General features: G+C 38.3%; 1 protein-coding gene across 1 annotated transcript; it reads right to left on the bottom strand.

Annotated features, from left to right (window-relative positions):
* Positions 1-7,381: 7,381 nt before the first annotated feature.
* mea1 (male-enhanced antigen 1) lies at positions 7,382-16,764 on the bottom strand. The gene is made up of 4 exons (XM_041788889.1): positions 16,676-16,764; positions 11,968-12,320; positions 8,811-8,919; positions 7,382-8,097 (listed from the first exon to the last, which is right to left on the bottom strand). The coding sequence occupies exons 2-4, from the start codon at positions 12,307-12,309 to the stop codon at positions 7,916-7,918; spliced, it is 633 nt and encodes a 210-aa protein (XP_041644823.1). The 5' UTR covers positions 12,310-12,320; positions 16,676-16,764; the 3' UTR covers positions 7,382-7,915.
* Between the last annotated feature and the right edge of the window lie 934 nt (positions 16,765-17,698).

Genomic DNA, 17,698 nt, shown 5'->3' with positions numbered 1-17,698 from the left:
TGACGGCTGGTTCGGCAGGACAAATTTTAAAAATTCCGATAATTCAAGTTCTTGTTTGATGTTTTGCTCCCTTCAGTAATAAAGGGTGGTAACACTCAGTATGTTTACATGCACAGGAAAGTCCTGCTGTGGTAATGGCTTAGTTTGGACATTTAAATAACTGATCAGAGAAAAATACAAGGCTCAGGTCCATGTCTAGCGTTTATCCCTAATCCTAGATTTCTAGTGCTAGAAATCCAGTTTGGTCTGATTGAGGTGTTCACCTGCAAATAAAATGATCTTCAGCTACATTATTTAGTTGTTTTAGTCATGGAGTTACTATTGCAGCAAAACTCCAGTGTGCATTTTAACATTTTGAGATCGTGAGTTATTGATTTTGAACTCACATTTGTCTTCAAACTTTCCTTTTAAACCTGCCTTTGAGCTCTAAACTTCCCCCTTGTTCTTAGAATTTTTCTGCTTGATCTCAAATCTTTAGTTGCTTGATCAAACTATTCTCTCATTCAGGTTGTTTCTATAAAACTGGCACTCTGATTTTCCTTTATCTCTGGGCTGTCAGACTTTACATTGTGTGTGTGTATGTGATAGAATGTTGGGACTCTCTAAGTGAGATCAAAGCAAATGTCTCCTTGAGAACCGCATAGCAACAACAGGCAGACCCAACATGATTGGTCCATCCTCTGCCTGTTTCTTATTGGTTGGTTTGTCAAAAAATACACGTGTAAAATACATTTTCATTGCCCAGGGGAAGTTTTGTACGCCACAAAGCAAAATCAGAGTCTCAGTTTGACAAATAAGCAGAATCAACCTGAATGAGAGAAGAATGATTTGATCACAAGCAACTAAAGATGTGAGACTAAGCAGACATATAGAGCACAAACAGAAAAAAAGCTAAAACAAGAAGGCAGTTCTGAGCACAAAGGTAGGTTTGAATGGGAAGATTGAAGAAAAATCTGAGCAAAGAATCAATACGTTATGATCTCAAAATTTAAGCTCTTGAGTTTTGTGACAGTAATGCCTTCATGGTTGGAAGATTTCAGTCAGACTGACTTTGACTTTTGAAGCTCAGATTTAAGACCTCTGCACACTGAGTTTGCTTTTTCATCCAAATTTTTCACACCTTAAAAAGCAAATCATTCTCACGTTGTTCTACTCATGTTTGCGCACTGATGCTGAAACTTTAGTCCGTCATTATTTTTTCCAGAACGGGTTCATTTAGCATTTTTTTTGCATCAGTCCAAGTCATTTGGATGGTGATTGATGATTCAGATCAGCACCTGCTGCTTCCTTCTGTCTTGCTTGCCCCCTCTCCTCTCTCTCTCCCTCTATCACACTTCACCATCGTATTCAAACAGATGAAGGCAGAAGTTTGTTCTCACAGCCCCTAACAGAATGAATTAAAAGTTTGCTCTCCATCTTTTCAACTTGATCAACTCATCCTCACTGCTTTTTTTCAGCTGTAGTATGAAACAATTTGACATACTGTACAAATTTTTAGCAGTGAATACAAATAAAACGCAATGGACTTAGTGTGCAAATTTTTTCTGATTAGAGATGCAGAAAATAACCCACCCTGTGTGTGAAGACCTGTTGTCAGACTAGACTACAGGATTTTAAGCTGGGATGCAGGATGTTATCGGCATGATATTGGTATCTGCTGCTTCAAAAGTTAAATATCTGTAGATATGAAATTTTCTGTAAGCTGACATTCAACTGTTCATATCAGCAGTATAAATGATATATCGGTCTTGAATACACAATTGCCCCATCAGGGATACGTAGGTAGCTGTCAAGGGTTCTCACAGTGAGCCCTGAACATTTTAAATGAAGCTCCAAAAATAAAACTACCAGACTGTCTACCTCTTCACTCTGGACTGGAGACATCTAATCAAAAAGGGGTGTATTTATTGGCATCAGCGAAAATCCAATACCATGCATGTCTAATTTTAAACCCAACTTAAGGCCAGATCTGGCCCCCAAACAATCGTGTGGTGTCCTGACTAATAATTGTGTGTGTTTATGTTAATACCATTATTTACTTTTACAAAAACTTAAACTCAACTGAAGCAACATCTCAGACTGGATTTACCCTGATTCTTTCCAACCCTGTTTCCAAGACAAGTAACTGAGGATGTTGATTGTTCTCCATGTTTGTCACCGGTCACTGTCTGAATCGTCTTGTGTTTGCGTTTAGATAATTTTTAGAATCAGTTGAAACTGTTCGTATTTAATCCATTTTAAAACTGGTTTTGGCCTGACACCAGTAGTCACTGAACTATTCCTACCTTCATGTAAACGTACTGAGTGAAATAAGGACCAATTATTGATTCCAAACCAACATTTTTCAGTATCCTGGTCACTGAATGGAGCTGTACTAAAGACTAAACATTTCAAAAGCATAACACTAAGTGTTTCAGAGGGTTTTCATCATGCTCTACTACAAATGGACTCAGATTCCCATGATCCTTTGCCGGTGGAGACCTTTACAAAAAAAGAATACAATAATGGATAATAAAAAGTCTATTTTCCTGACTTGATGAGGAGCTCTGAAGAGGAGAGGTCGGACATGACGGTGGAATATTTGGTGAAGAAAAGAAATATGGTGGTCTCTTCACTAGAGGCCGGACTCTTAAAGCTGAACGCTGCTTCCCGTCATCTTTGTACATACGATGTACTTTAATTAGTTAGAGCGTTACATAGTATGAAAGTCTGATTTTGTACAGATGCTGATGTATGTACAGAACAAAATCAACAGAAATAAAGAGGACATGTTTGACAATCAGACACCTGGTCTTTAATACGAACACAGAGATGGGTTTATGTACAAGAGGGACAGATTTAGACTGTTAAAGGCTTCAAGGGGGAATGATTCCTGATCAGAGTATTTAGACCAACATGAGAAATCCAAAATCAAGAAAACAAACTGAAAATTACTGTAAAAAAAATTGGGGAAAAAAGCTGAAAACTCACCCTCAGGTCAGTCACCCTCGGTTCAGTTAAATTGTGATTTCAAAAATGGGAAACAGAAAACAAACAGCTATTTGTTTTCAAATGAAATTATTTAAAACAGATCAATTTTTCCTCATTTTGTTTGAGTGTTCACATCTAAAAAAGAAGGATCAAAGAATGGAACACTGGTGATGTAACATTCTTTCATTCCTTTATTTTTGACCTGCTGCAGGTGTGGGAAAAAAGAATGTCACACACCAGTGTTCTGTTCTTTGATCTTTCTTTTTGATCTGAACACAAAAATGGTAAAATGAAGATCAAAGTGTTCTGCATTTGTTTATTTCTTTTGGAAAATGAATAACTTTGTTATTCATCTGATGGTTCCTAGTTTAATATCAACTTTCAATGCCAAAGGCAGTTTTTCATGTTTTTTCTCCCCTATTTCTTAACAGTTATTGTAAAACAGCTTGTTTCTTTATTTTTTTGTTTTTCTTTGAAATTAAAAATCCATTGGCTGTGAATACACTGACCAAAAATGTATCACTAACTTTACAGGCAGTTCATATGCAGTTTGAATTAAAAAAAAAAAAGTAAAACAAAAAAGGTTTGCTCTGTATTAAGTTTCTCTTAATTTTTTTCCATAAAGAAATTAAATAAATGATTTTTTCCATCTTAATGTTTTTGTTCTGATTAAAAAAGGAGGCTTAAAAAATGGGACACTGGTGATGTAACATTCTTTTGTTCCTTTGTGACCTGCTTCAAGTGTTGTGAAAAAAGAATGTTACATCACTAGTATTCTGTTACTTGGTCTTTCTTTTTGATCTGAACACAAAAACGGTAAAATGATAAACTGTTTCACATTTATTTAATTATTTTGGAAAATGAATAACTTTTTTTTTTTATTTTGATGCCTAATTTAAAATGAACTTCCTAAAAATGCCAAGGGCAGTTTTCCATGTTTTTTTTAATCCCCTTTTTCTAAACAGTAATTGTAAAACAGCTTTCTTGATTTTTTATTTCTCTTTTGAAATTAAAAATCTATTGGCTGTGAATACACCGACCAAAAATGTGTCACTGACTTTACAGGCAGTTCATATTAACTTGGAAACCAAGAAATAGAAAAAAAAAAAAAAGTTTGTTTTTGTATTCAGTTTCTCTCTATTTGTTGAGAAAAATGGGAAAAATTGAAAAACTGATTTTTCCATCTTAATGTTTTTGTTCTGATTGAAAAAGTAGGATCAAAAGATGGAACATTGGTGATGTAACATTTTTTTGTTCCTTTATTTTTGACCTGCTGCAGTGCGTTTTTTTTTGTCTTCCATTTTTGGTTTTGCCTGAAAGAGTAAATTCAGTCTACTTTAAGAACAAGGATTTTTTTTTAATTTAAAATGAGAAATCCAAAGACAAGAAACAAGCCGTTAACCAATTACTGTTTAAGAGCAGGAAAACCAAACATGGGGGAAAATGTATGACCCTCTTAGCCTTTCAAGGAGTTCATAGCAAATTGAGAATCAGAAAACTAAAACAAAAAATAACTGTTTTTTCTAGTTTTTCATTTTCCAAAATGAAATGAATAAACGAAGAACAGCTAATCTGTCTCATTCTGTCAATTTTCACCAACAGAACAACAAATGCATGAGACTGAAAGGTTTATGTGTTCAACATTTTAATCCATTTATGAATCCAAACAATACAAAAAAAGGTGTGCGAAGACCTTTAGTTTTGAAATCAATGACGGAAACCTTAAGGATACCAGCAGCTGTACCTGCAATCAATCACATTATCATATGGTGGACAAGCTGATATAAAAAGCTAAATTAAAGATTTTTACACTTCAAAATCTGATCAGGAAAAACAAAACATCCAGTTCACTGAGAGAAAGAGAGAAAGGAAAGCAGCAAAACGATTTCTCATCAACCAAAGGTGTAATCCAGTGAAATTTATTCACATTTACATTGATATTTATAAAGATCATGTTGATTATGTGGTTGAAGTTACTCATCTAACTTGTTCAGTTCGAAGTTTCAGTCGCCTTCAAAGCTTTAGTTCTAAAATCCTGATGAATAAGTTTGTTTTTCTATTTGTTGAGTGCAATAAAGAGTATTTACATTTTGTTTTAAAGAGTATTACCTTACATAATGAACCTCAGGCTACTTTCACGTGAGAGAACCAGGCGGACTTGAGTCCAGTCCCTAGGAGATGTAAATGCAACTGTGCTCGAGCACAGGGTCCTCATCTCCGAGTTTAGTTGTAAAGTCATCTCTCCTGTTTCTTCAAAAGCAGTCACATCCATGCAGCATGGGCCATTTCATCCTCTGAGCTGAACAGTAGATGTAGAAATAGGACGTGGGTCATTGTTGGCGTCTCTAAAATCATAAAAACATCCATAGTAGCTGGACAGACTCCAGCATCCACAAAGCACAAACTAATGTTGACCCAGTGGGTGCCCTGGTTTTCTCTTCTTTCTTATTGGTGGATTTGAAAACCATCTATATGCATACCACCACCTACTGTATCAGACTGTGAACATACTGCTGTGCTTGGGGGCAATGTTACCGATGTGAAAGCAGACCAGGAGGGAGGATTAATCCTGTTAGGGTGCAATACAAACAAATGAGCCGGATGCGAAAAGGCCCAAAATTAGATTTCAACTCGAATTTGAATTAAATTTATTCTGCTTTGGTCAGAAATGATCATATTTAGAAAATGTGGATTAATTATCCACAAGTGTCCCACAGCAGTTGTCACTATATGAACTAAGAGAGATTCTGTGGGGCCAAACCCAGACTCTTATTGAGACAAGCCATTATCAGGGATTAAGATGGTCATTCAGATACCAAGTGATGTCACTTTAGTCTGTCCCTCCATACCCTGCATCAACAATCAGTGCTGACCATAAATCACAACTCACTGTCCCTTCTCTTATTCTAACATCATTTCTGTGGTCTTCTTACCATGGCTTGGTATCACTACATGCTGATAAGAATGGAGGACAATTAGCAGGAAGTAAAATGCTAGCAGGGCCTCTTTAACAGCTTTTCTCCTTCATGTTGTCAAGAACATGCTTTTAAAGGACAGTAATACACTATTTAGTCAAGAAATCTAAATGCCTGGCCTGCATACAGAAGGCACAGATGAAATGGTCTATTAGTTTCAAAGGATGAGATCATCTTTATAAAGTTTATTACAGACTTCAAAGGATGACATCATCTTTATAAAGTTTATTACAGACTTCAAAGGATGACATCATCTTTATAAAGTTTATTAAAGACTTCAAAGGATGACATCATAGTTAAAAACTTTAAGACTTCAAAGGATGACATCATCTTTATAAGGTTAATGAAAGACTATAAAGGATGACATCATCTTTATAAAGTTTATTAAAGACTTTAAAGGATGACATTATCTTTATGTTTATTAAATACTTAAAAGGATGAAATCATCTTTAATAAAGTTTATTTAAGACTTTAAGGATGACATCATGAAAGGAAAGGATGTGATGTTCTATAGGTTTCAAAAGGATGACATCACCTCATAAAGTCAATAAAAGACATTAAAGGATGCCATCATCAAAAGCAAAGGATAGAAATTTCATGAAGCTGGGGATGTTTAGGGCTTTTTCTCTACATTTTTTTCAAAATACCAGACCATAGTTTGGAACTTTCCAAAAGTTGCCAACAAAAGGCAGTCAACAGTGGGCTGTTGGTTAAATGTTCTGATAAGGGGGGCGCCAATTAGCCATGAGCTAAAAGTCTAGTAGTGCATTTTCAACAGCTTTTCTCCCTCATATTGTCATGAACATCCTTTTAAAGTACACAGTAATCCATTATTTAGACAATAAATCTTGTGTGGTACTGGTTAGATTGAAAATGCATGGAAAGCCAAGGATGGAATGATTTATAAGCTTTAAAGGATGATGTCATCAAAGGCAGAGGATGAAATGTTTGTAAAGGTGGGGTTGTTGGGGGCCTTTTCCCTCCTTTATTGACAAATACTAAGCCTTAGCAGTAACACCCATTTTTTTCAAAAGGACAGTAAACAGAAGCAGGAAAAAAGTGGGGGACGATCAGCCACAAGCCAAGAGGCTAGTGGTGCCTCTTTAACAGCTTTTCTCCCTCATGTCATCATAAACATGCTATTAAAAGACACTCAGATACACTATTTAGCTAATTTATCCTGTGGGGTACTGGTTAGACAACTCAAGCCAATGAGTTACAAGGAAGTTGTGATGTGTTGTTCATGAACGAGTCACTTCCAAGAGCTAGCTCCTTTTTTTCCACTTTTTTGTTGTTGTTTCAGAGATACAAAAAAAGGGAAAATAGTACCAAATGTAGAGCTGTTTGGGAGCTCAAATAACAGCTCTTATTACTGAGCAGCGACTAATAATCCCGATCTCTAAGCCCAACACTGAGCGAGGCTGGACGGATAGAAATAAAGCTATGACTTTTGTTTACTCAGTATCAGGCTGAACTATCAGATATCAAACAGTTTTAGTTAACATTGAGGTGAATCCATGGTAAGTATTTAAGATAACACTGAATCTAAATGACTGAGACAGATCTAAATCCCTGTTAATGTGTTGTCTAAACAGGGTCTCCAACAGGGCAAACCTGTGGACTCAATAACAGGGATTCAAAAAAAAATCCTTTTAAAGTTTATTTTGTTAATATACCTAAAGCCAGGTTGACTTGGTTATCTTGACACAAAGTTCAGACTCCTTCTGGTGATCACTGTCAAGTAAAAAGTCACCTTCATCCAGTTGTTCACACTCCATCAGCGTCTCCAGAGAGCTTCAGGTGTGTTCAGGGTAAGACGAGGTTTTAGGAAGCTGCTGAGGGACATGGACGCTGTAGTGATGGATTCAAAGGTCAGTAGAGGCTATTGTGATGATGCGTTCATGGTCAAAAGAGCTGGGTAAAACTGTGCCATCGGGTAAGCTAAAGGGATTCGGAATGTTGTGGTGCATTCAGGGTCCATTGATGTTGTTCCTGCGGGTGAGGCGTAGGGCGGCGGCGCTCTGCCGGCTCTGCAGCGTGGTCTGGACCATGTCTGTCCACTGGTCGTCGGAGATCTCCCTGGCCCACGCTGGCACGCCCAGAGACGGCAACGCGATGGCTGCCATGGTCCTCTTTACCAGCTCCACATGGTCTGCAGGGAGGCACAGGAAGTGATGATGAATGGTTAACTTCTTCTCTCTTTGAAGCTGTTTTCACTTCTACAGCTGGTTTGTTCTGATCCAGGTGATAAAATAACTTGTTACTGTAAGAAGGCCTTGGTTTAATTTTTCTTTGCACTGAAATATTGTGAATCAGGTCAAAACTAACCCCACCATAAGGCTGTCCTGATTTTATCACTGCATAGATGCAACCTACAACCTGTACTTTTCTCCAAGACCTTACTCGGCTCTTAACCTTCCAACAAAACGACAAAATGACAACATCTGAACCAATGAGCATACTGATCTGGCACTACTCACACAAATGTAGAGGTTAAGTAACTCAGTGCATGAACAAGAGGGGCTTTCATAGCTCAGCAGGTGTTATAGTTTAACTGGTTACCATGCTGATTGGTGTTCAATGTTTCTTACACTTCACAGGGATTGAACTAGTGATTTTCAGTGCAGAATCTATACCTGATCAGTTTTAAAGAGTTCAGAGCTCTTCTGTTCAGAGAGAAACTGAGGAATTGGCCTTAACTCAGTAGAAATGTTCAAATATTTCTGCATGATTAACAAGAGTAACCTAAATCCAGAATAATAGAATAATTACTAATAAGCAATTATTGATAAATTAAATGACTGATAGTCAAGCTGTTTGCCAGAAACAGTACTGGAGCCCATCTAGGACATGTGGAGGTCTGACCTGCATCCATAGGGATGGACGCTCGGCTCCGCTGGGCCGCTGCACCCTCAGGGTCCTCTTCCTCATCGCTATCTGGGGGCGGAGCTTCAGGAAGGTGGAGACCCATCACCTGCAGCAGGTGGATGAAAAGGTGAGTCAGGTGACAATACAAAGAGAAGGCAGGAGGACAACATAAAAAAACCATACTCAATAAATGTGGGTGAGTCCAGACTTGCCCGACAAAAACATTTCTGCCCACTTGGAGTCTGCAAAAAACCATGAAAGCCAAACATGTTCTTTTACTGAGTAGAGGCTTTCGTCTAGCCACTCTGCCATAAAGCCCAGATCAGTGGAAGGCTGCAGTGATGGCTGTTCTTCTGGAACTTTGTTCACACAAGATCTCTGGAGCTCAGTCAGAGTGACCATCCAGTTCTTGGTCATCTCTCTTACTAAGACCCTTCTCCTTTGATTGCCCAGTTCAGCTGGGTGACCAGCTCTTGGAAGAGTCCTGGTTGTGCCAGACTTCCTCCATTTGAGAATTCTGGAGGCCATTGTGCTCTTGGGAACTCTCAGTGCACCAGAAATGCTTTTTGTAGAATTCCCCAGATCTGTGCCTGTCAACAATCCTGTCTCTGAGCTCTGCAGCTCTGCATTTGACTTCATGGCTTGGTTTTAGCTCTGATATGCATCGTCAGAGGTGTGTACCTTTCCAAATCATGACCAATCAGTTTAATTTAACACAAGTGGACTTGAATCAAGGTGTAGAACCATCTCAGCAAAGGTCCAGAGACATAGGCGGAACCTGAGCTATTTACAGTGTTATTGGAAAGGGTCCGAATACTTACGTCAATGTGATTATTTCAATTTTCTTCTTATAATTTTGCTATTTTATATTATAGGGCTAGGTGATTATGGCAAAAATCAAAATCATGATTAATCTAACTTTTACCTCGATTACAATTAATGAATGATTATTCCACCCCCAACCTCCTGCTCTGTTTGTTCTGAAAATGCTTGTATAATTTTAAAACATGCAACTGAAAGGAACAGGCACAGATGAACCATTTATGGGTATTTATTGAAACTATTCGAATCAAAACACACAGCAGCTGAAATGATTTTCTTTAAAAGTCAAATTTTCTAAGAAAAATAGAAAATAAACAACTTGTATTTCTTGCTAACAAAATCAATGATTGTTTTACTGTTATATAAAAAGCAGAAAATAACTTTGCTGCTCACACTGCACAGTCAGCTCCGTGTTTGAGTTTTAGTGGACTGGATGGGGATGAGCGCATGGGTTTCCAGCAGGCTACATGCCTTGCAACACCTGGCTACCTATCACGTGAGTACAGCCAGTAGTTTGTATTTAAGGGGGTGGCACATTAGTAAAGGGAGAATTACAAGGGAAAAAACTGAAATTATTGACACAGCAGGGTTATGTCAGTTAGAGGCTCTAAATGTCGGTTTAGATTATTTTTTAAAAATTAATCGCCCAGCTCATATACATAATATTTTTGTTACAATGAGGATAAAAATGTTTTTTTTTTAATTGTAGCATCAGGCTGAAACATGACAAAATTGAAAGAAGTGAAGGAGGTCTGAATACTTTCTGAATGAACTGTAAATGCACACACCACTCCAGCCCATGGTTAAAGGTCACATATTTACCCTTTTAAAGTTTATATTGGTCTCAGAGTTCCCCAAAACGTGCCTGTGAAGTTTATTGCTGAAAAAACACTTTGTCTAAAAAGCCGTTTGTTTGAGCCCTGCTCAGAACGAGCTGATTCTGTGTCTGTGGCTTTAAATGTAAATGAGCTGTCTATCTCTGCCCCTGACCACGCCCCTATCAGGAAAAAGATGTGGCTTAATAGAGGGCGAAACTCTATTGTTGAAACTGGAGAGGGCCAATCAAACCTGGGGGTGGTGCTATCTCCCAACATGATATCATGAGGGAAAAAATCTGAGAACGGCTTGTTTTAGCTCACATTTTCTGATGGGGGGACAAAGAGGGGAAGTTCTGGTACTTAAAGGGATTGCAGTTAGCCCTGACTGCAGTGTGCAGTTCGGGGCGGAGCTCAATGTTGCTCAATGTCGGCCTTCCATTGGCTGAGTTGGAGCTCAACGTCGTTAGCGGTTTTTAGAAAGGTATTTACTGATGTGGAGGTTATGTAGATAAGTGGGAGAGAAATCTTGATGTTGTTTTTTTCTAGCTGATTAGGAGTTATTCATGAGTGGGAGAGAAATTCAGGCATTTTTTAGCTGATTAGGAGTTTTTTTTTTTTGTTGGAAGAGTGGGGGAGAGACAGGGAGAGAGACAGAACAAGGTTTCAGCTGTTTGTGGATGAGGAGAGGGAGGAGGAAGACAGCTGGATATGGTCCAGAGTAGATGATTGTTTGTAGACAAGACGCTTTTTTTAATGAAAGTCAGTCGTGATAGTAACAGTCAGCCTCCTTACTTTTAAGATTCGCGCTGCTCTAAACTCTCTTTATGAATATTAGAGGATGCTATGTTAAAGCACATCAGAACTTATGTTATATAGCAAGAACAGGGCTAAACCACAGGATGAATAAACTCTTTAACCAACCAGTATAACTCCTCACATATCATGTTACCACGTTTTTAAAAAAGAGCTGATGCTCTAATAAACTCTTCAGCAACAGTGACACAGCTACCTATGTGTGTGTGTAACCTGCAGTCAGAGAGGATCTCATGCAGTGTCTTTGGATCGAACTAACTACAGGGAGCTCATTGGATGTTTATGAGGTTTGAATATAAGGCACAAGTAGAGGACCTGCTTGATTGGAAAAAATATTAGAGATGACAGGACCATACTTAAAAATAGGGGGATAATCGGGAGAAATTACAAGTCTGGAGTAGAGCGGGAGACAGGGTAAAAAAGCGGATGAAGCTGTATGTAATGAGACTGAACGCGATTGGTTTATGGAACGTTGAGCACCGCCCAAAACTGCACACTGCAGTCAGGGGCTTCTCAGGGATAGTAGACAGTCCAGTCTTCCTCATGGAAAAAAAGGGTATCTGACAAACATCTTTAATCAGAGTTTTAGTTGCTGAAATTAACCCTGATGAGGGCAAATTAAACACAGAGTCAAGTCAAAGCTCTGTCCATATTTGTACCAAGTGAATGAGCTTCCAGAAGATCTGACTGACTGAACTCACCTCTATCCTCTGCTGCACCTGCTGCATTTGCTCCGTGTGTGAGGCGGCCTCTTCCTCCCCCTCGTCCCCGAGCTGCTCACCACCGTGAACCCCGTCCGGCTCCTGGTTTAGAGGCTGATAATAATACCCTCCATTGACAGCCTCCTCCTCCTCTTCTTCTTCTCCATCCAGCTCCATCTCTCCCCCTCCGTCCTCCCCCTCCTCCCCCTCCTGCTCCCCCGCCTCCCCTCCGCTCCACACTGGCAGCAGCACCCCATCGACCGGACGCTCGTCCTCTCCCAGCTCATCCTCAGAGTTTGGTAAGACTCTCTCCGGTCCCATCGCGGAGCTGCACACTTCCATCCACAGACGCACTGAGACGGGGAGAATAATCATCAATAACACTATAAAAGTGAAATAAAATAATCCATCAATGATTTTAAGCATCATAGTCAGAATTTGACTGCTACAGATTTTCTCTAACAGCTGGTTAAATACATTCATATCTACTTTTGTTCACATGGATACATCAGGTATGACATTCTCTGACCTGCTCTGTTTTTGGGAAAAGAGCTTCAGTGGTTTGAGATTTTAAAACCAGAATGAGGGATCAATAGACCAGTGTCAGCACATGTTTTTCTGCTGAAAGCTGCTGATTTCTTCATTGATGTAGCCCAGGACTCCCTTACAAAAGAGAGAAATCTTAGATCTCAGTGGGACTACTCTTGATTAAATAACACTTCATTTAACAAAAGAACAAGGGGAACCTGGCAGAAATTTAGGACATTTAGGACATTTCAGACATTTAGGAACCACTGTGTTAAAAACAAAATTGAATGAAACTGCTGGACTATTTGTAAGGACAACCAAAAGCAGTAGCCCTATAAAGTAATTTTAAAATGATTGAGGAGGTACTGTGGCCCTAAAGTGCAATATTTGACAACAGATGACAGAACAAAACATAAACCTTAAAGAAAAAGTCCAACGACAAAGAAGAAAGCATTAACTTTAATCAGAAAAGGTAGGGTATTAACCTGACATGCCAGATGGATTTATTTCACACATCCATCTGGGAAAGCTTCAATAGGAAACGTTTGAGAAAGGGCAGAAGATTTGAAAAAACTCGGAGGGTGATTGGATGAACGTTCTGTCTGTCACATCTCTACGGGCCAATCAGAGCAACAAAACATGTGACGTAGCCGCTATCGAGCTGCGTGTGCACAGCTACTGAGGAATAACGTGAAACATGGGGACTACAGACATGTGAGTACTCACTTATGTCATTTTTGAAAAGAAAACAACTCACTGCTGTTCTTTGTTCTTCTTTATTGAAGAAATGTCGTCAAGTTCTGATAAAACTGGCGCTTTAGCAGCATCCACGCTAATCTCTTCCTCCATAACTGCACCAGCTCTTGCTGCTGCTTCTTAACGTCACGGGTCTGCTGCGCCTGAAAGTGCTGCCCCTTGATACTGATTGGTCCTGTCACCTTCTAACCGGGCCCAAACGGTTCAGATGGGAGCTTTGCGAGATGGATTCGCCAGTGAAAAACAGGGAAACGGGAGTATCCATCTGCTTTGCAAGGTTAGTAGGGTACCTGTGATTGACTTGAATCATCACTGATTGGATGAAGTGTCTGTCTTTATAAAGGTAAAAAAGTGCTGCTTGCTGATGGTGCTTTTTTCCTTAAATCAGCAAACAAAAGCAACATTTCTGTAAGGCTTCATTATTGCTGCAAAAACAGGGATGCATATTAGATTTCTGCTCTTGTTTCATATTAATGAACCAACCAATAGGAAACAGGTAGAGGATGGACCAATCATGTTAGCTCTGCCCGTTGTTGCTGTGCTGCTCTCACTAAGAGAGTCCTCACATATTATCACATACACTCACATCATCTCAGCTGACTTCCAAGTCCTATAAAACTAACTCACTTCCTCCTATACTTCAAATTATTTGGTGCTTACCAAGATTTATAAACTTAGATTAAGAAGTGTTAGATAATTTATCTTGTTTTAAAAGTTAACTTCTTACTTAAAGTGTGTAACTTTAAAGTATAATCTTAACTCAAGCATGATCATCTTTTTTGTCTCAGGTAGTCAGGAAGTCCTTAAACTAGGTAAATAACTATTAAAGTAAGCTACATTAGTTCTCTCACCCACAGTCTCATCAAAATAGATCTTGTTTCAAGATTCATTAACAAACACAAGTTGCTTGATTTAAGAATCACACAAAGCATCAAACAGTCCAGGGTGTACCCCGCCTTGCACCCAATGCCAGCTGGGATATTTTTAATTTTTATTCTTCTGTTTTTCTTTTGGATTGTCTTGTCTTCCTGTGGCATTAAGAAAATATTTTTTGTATTATGACTGCCATTTGCTCTGTGGTACCAAAGTTCTGTTAAAATGTCTTTGTTTGGGCCGTAAAAAAGTCTCGAATGTTGTTCAGAATGTGCAGCAGCCCTGACTCACTGCTGATTGTGCTGACATTTTAATAAATGGTGACAGTTATACTGGCCATACAGGTTGGATGGTCTAAAAACACTGGCCTGGTTTTAAGTGTTATGGTTTAGTTTTAAAAAGGATTTAGGCTGGGGCTGCACGGTGGTGCAGGGGTTAGGGCTGGTGCCTCACAGCAAGAAGGTCCCTGGTTTGCTTTCCTGTAAGGGCCATTTTGGGTGGAGTTTGCATGTTCTGTGCATGTGTGGGTTCTGTCTGGGTACTCCAAGTCCCTCCCATCACCAAAAACATGCTCATTAGGTTGAAATATTAGAAATAGCTACAGTGCTTAACAAATGTATTAGACCACCCTAACCCTAACCAAAGTAAGGTTTAAACCACAGCTGCCCTAAATTAACAGCATTGGTAATTACCAAAATCATTTTTCATGTTTCTGCAATGGTTAATACACCAATACGTAGAAGCTCTTTAACCCAAATTATATTTTTAATGCTAAAATATAATTATTATTGCTATCCTTGAATTTTCAAATTTACTGATTTACAAAAAAAAAAAAAAAACCTGAAAAAATAGTAAAGCACATTAATATTTCTTGATTAATGTCAAATTATAGTTATTTACTTGCATTCCTGTGCAGAAAAATGAGTTTTAGTGGTTGAATGTTATGCTTGATTCATTTCTGACTTCTCAGAGAAGCCCAGTGAGCCGGCTCAGATTTGGGTGAATTCAGTTTGAAATTCCTCATTCCTGTTTAAAATGGTAAAACATGGAGAGCTGACTGAAAATGAAAGAGTCCACATTAAAGCACTTCATGATGCTGGATGGTCTCTGAGACAGATATGACAGGTGGTCTAATAAATTTGTTAAGCACTGTATATGTGCTTATATTCACTTATTTTTAGGCAGTAGAAGTTCAGTTTTAAGCAATCTCAGTTTAAAACCAGCATTTTAGTCTTGTTTAAAGACAGGAAAACTATTAATAAGAATTCAGAAGAAGAATCTTGTTCAGTTTAGTTAAGATCTTTTCTCTCAAATTGAGAAAGAAAGAAATGGTGAAAGAAGCATTCACAGGCTAATTCTGAGTTTATTTGACTGAATAAATTGCCTGTAATAAGTGTCTGAACACTTATTTTAAGACATTTGTCACTTGTCTTAAGCTTAGACATTTTCTCTTATTTTAAGATTCAGATAGGAAATCAAGTTTTTTTTTCTTAAACCTAGACAGATCATTTTTGCAGTGTAAATACTTCATTTTGGCTTCAAAAAGTAGACAAATTGTTGAGCTATTTCTGCTGGTTTCACTTTTTTTGCTATCTTTGACTGATTTTCAACGGTTACTGTTAAAGTTTGGTGATGATTTGGCTCTCAGACTTCCACCATGTGTGTATGCGATAGAACGCTGGGCTTCTCTGAAGTCTGCCATGCACATAAGGATTTTAAAACCTTGACTTGATTATTTTTCATGTAGAAGATCCCACACATGGCGACAAATAATCACTGATTTTCCCTTTTTGTCTTCATAGTGTTTGGTGTAGAACGAGTGGATGAAAAGAGCAAACCACAGCTTCTGTCAGAGGGAAAATTTCAGTCTTGACTCATCACACACTACAGGATAATCTGGCCAACATTATCTTTAGAAACATCACATAATCGGGCCTTTGCTTGGGCAGAAGGAGGAATTCAACCCTTCCTCCGGTACAGTTATCTTGTAGTGCGTGTCCCGCTAAAGAGTCACAACATCCTATCCATACAGACACCATCACAGCCCACTTCCAAGCTCTGTAACTTTTTTGTCTCAGTATTTTGCCCTTCAGGGCCACCATACATGTAGGCTGAATTAACAGTAATAACATCAAACAGATGGAGAATAACTGAGTGGAGCAAGAAAGGAAGCATTATCTCTATTTAACCCTGTTACACTAAATCTATCCAAACTGGTAATTTGGAGGTTAACCTCCCAGTGAAACCAGTTTGATTAATTAATCCAGATCATGATGGCTGTTCTCCTTAAATCTGAACACTCAGCTCTGTTATAACCAGTGTGGATGAATTAAACCAGCCCGAGGTTGTCTGCTCTGTTTGTCTCCAGGTGAATCTCTCTATCAGCAGGTGAACAACATCTGGAGAAGCTAACAGCTAATGAAGCTAGCTCTGTTTGACATCTATCGCTGTCTGTCCGACAGTTCAAGCCCTTATTCTGCCTCTGCCGCCTCGTTCACATCTACGAGATGATGAGGAAGAAGAACTCCTCTCCAGGTGTTCAGGTCCTTACCTGTCTGTCTGTTTGTCTGCCCGGAGCTTCAGGTTGCTGCTGTTGTCGGTTAGCCGCTGCTAGCTGCAGCTGCTGATAGAACACTTCCGGGAACGTCAGAATGACGTAACAAAATACTAGACGTCCTGATGTTCTCTTTTCCCTTTTCGTGATTACTGACTGCTGCCTTTAAGAACCAAATTTACATTGAATAAATAAATTAATGTTCTGTAAATGTTGGTGCATTTTTGTCTTTTATATATCTACCTAAGGAGCGTATCTCCAAATTCTACATAAATATCAATAACAAAATAATAGTTTAAAAAAGGCTGCTACCTTTTAAATGTTGTAACGCCCCCTATTGGAATCTAAGTTTTATCATAGTTTTTTAGATTGTTGTGTTTGTTCCGGTAATTGAGTTGAAATAATCATCTAAGGTTTTCATTTTATCAAACCCAGTATTTATCTATTTACTAAGCTAGTTAGTTAATGGGTTAGTTAACGATTTATTTATTTATCTACTTAGAGAAGAGGATCTGGGCCACTGAAATGTCTTTTAGTCCCCCAATGCTAGGTTAAAAATGCTTATTTTCAATCCAGAATTGTGACAGAATTGACTTTAATTCAGAATTCTGACTTTAAAAGAACACAGATTGCGATAGGAAATAGTAAACATTACAAAATGTGATTGTAAAATGCAACTAATATTAATAATATACATTTTAAAAACAAATTGTTTAATCTTCTCACCTCTTCTTTCCAAGATTTCTTTAAACCCCTCTGGTGCCTCCTGATAACGTCGAGTTTAAAATGACTTTAACCTAAAATTCTGATTTGAATCTTCAAATTCTGATTTGAATCTTAAATTTCTGATTTGAATCTCACAGTTTTATGGTAATCTCACAATTTTATGTTAATCCCACAATTTTATCTTTGATCTAGGTGTTCTGACTTTAAAAGAGCACAGATTGCTGAGGAAATAATACAGATTACAAAAACTGATTGTAAAATGTTACAGACATTAATAATGTTTCTGTTTTTATT

Source organism: Cheilinus undulatus, linkage group 6, assembly GCF_018320785.1.
Source record: "Cheilinus undulatus linkage group 6, ASM1832078v1, whole genome shotgun sequence".
NCBI lineage: Eukaryota > Metazoa > Chordata > Actinopteri > Labriformes > Labridae > Cheilinus > Cheilinus undulatus.
Note: the sequence above shows the minus strand (reverse complement) of the source record. Positions and strands in the feature narration are given on the sequence as shown.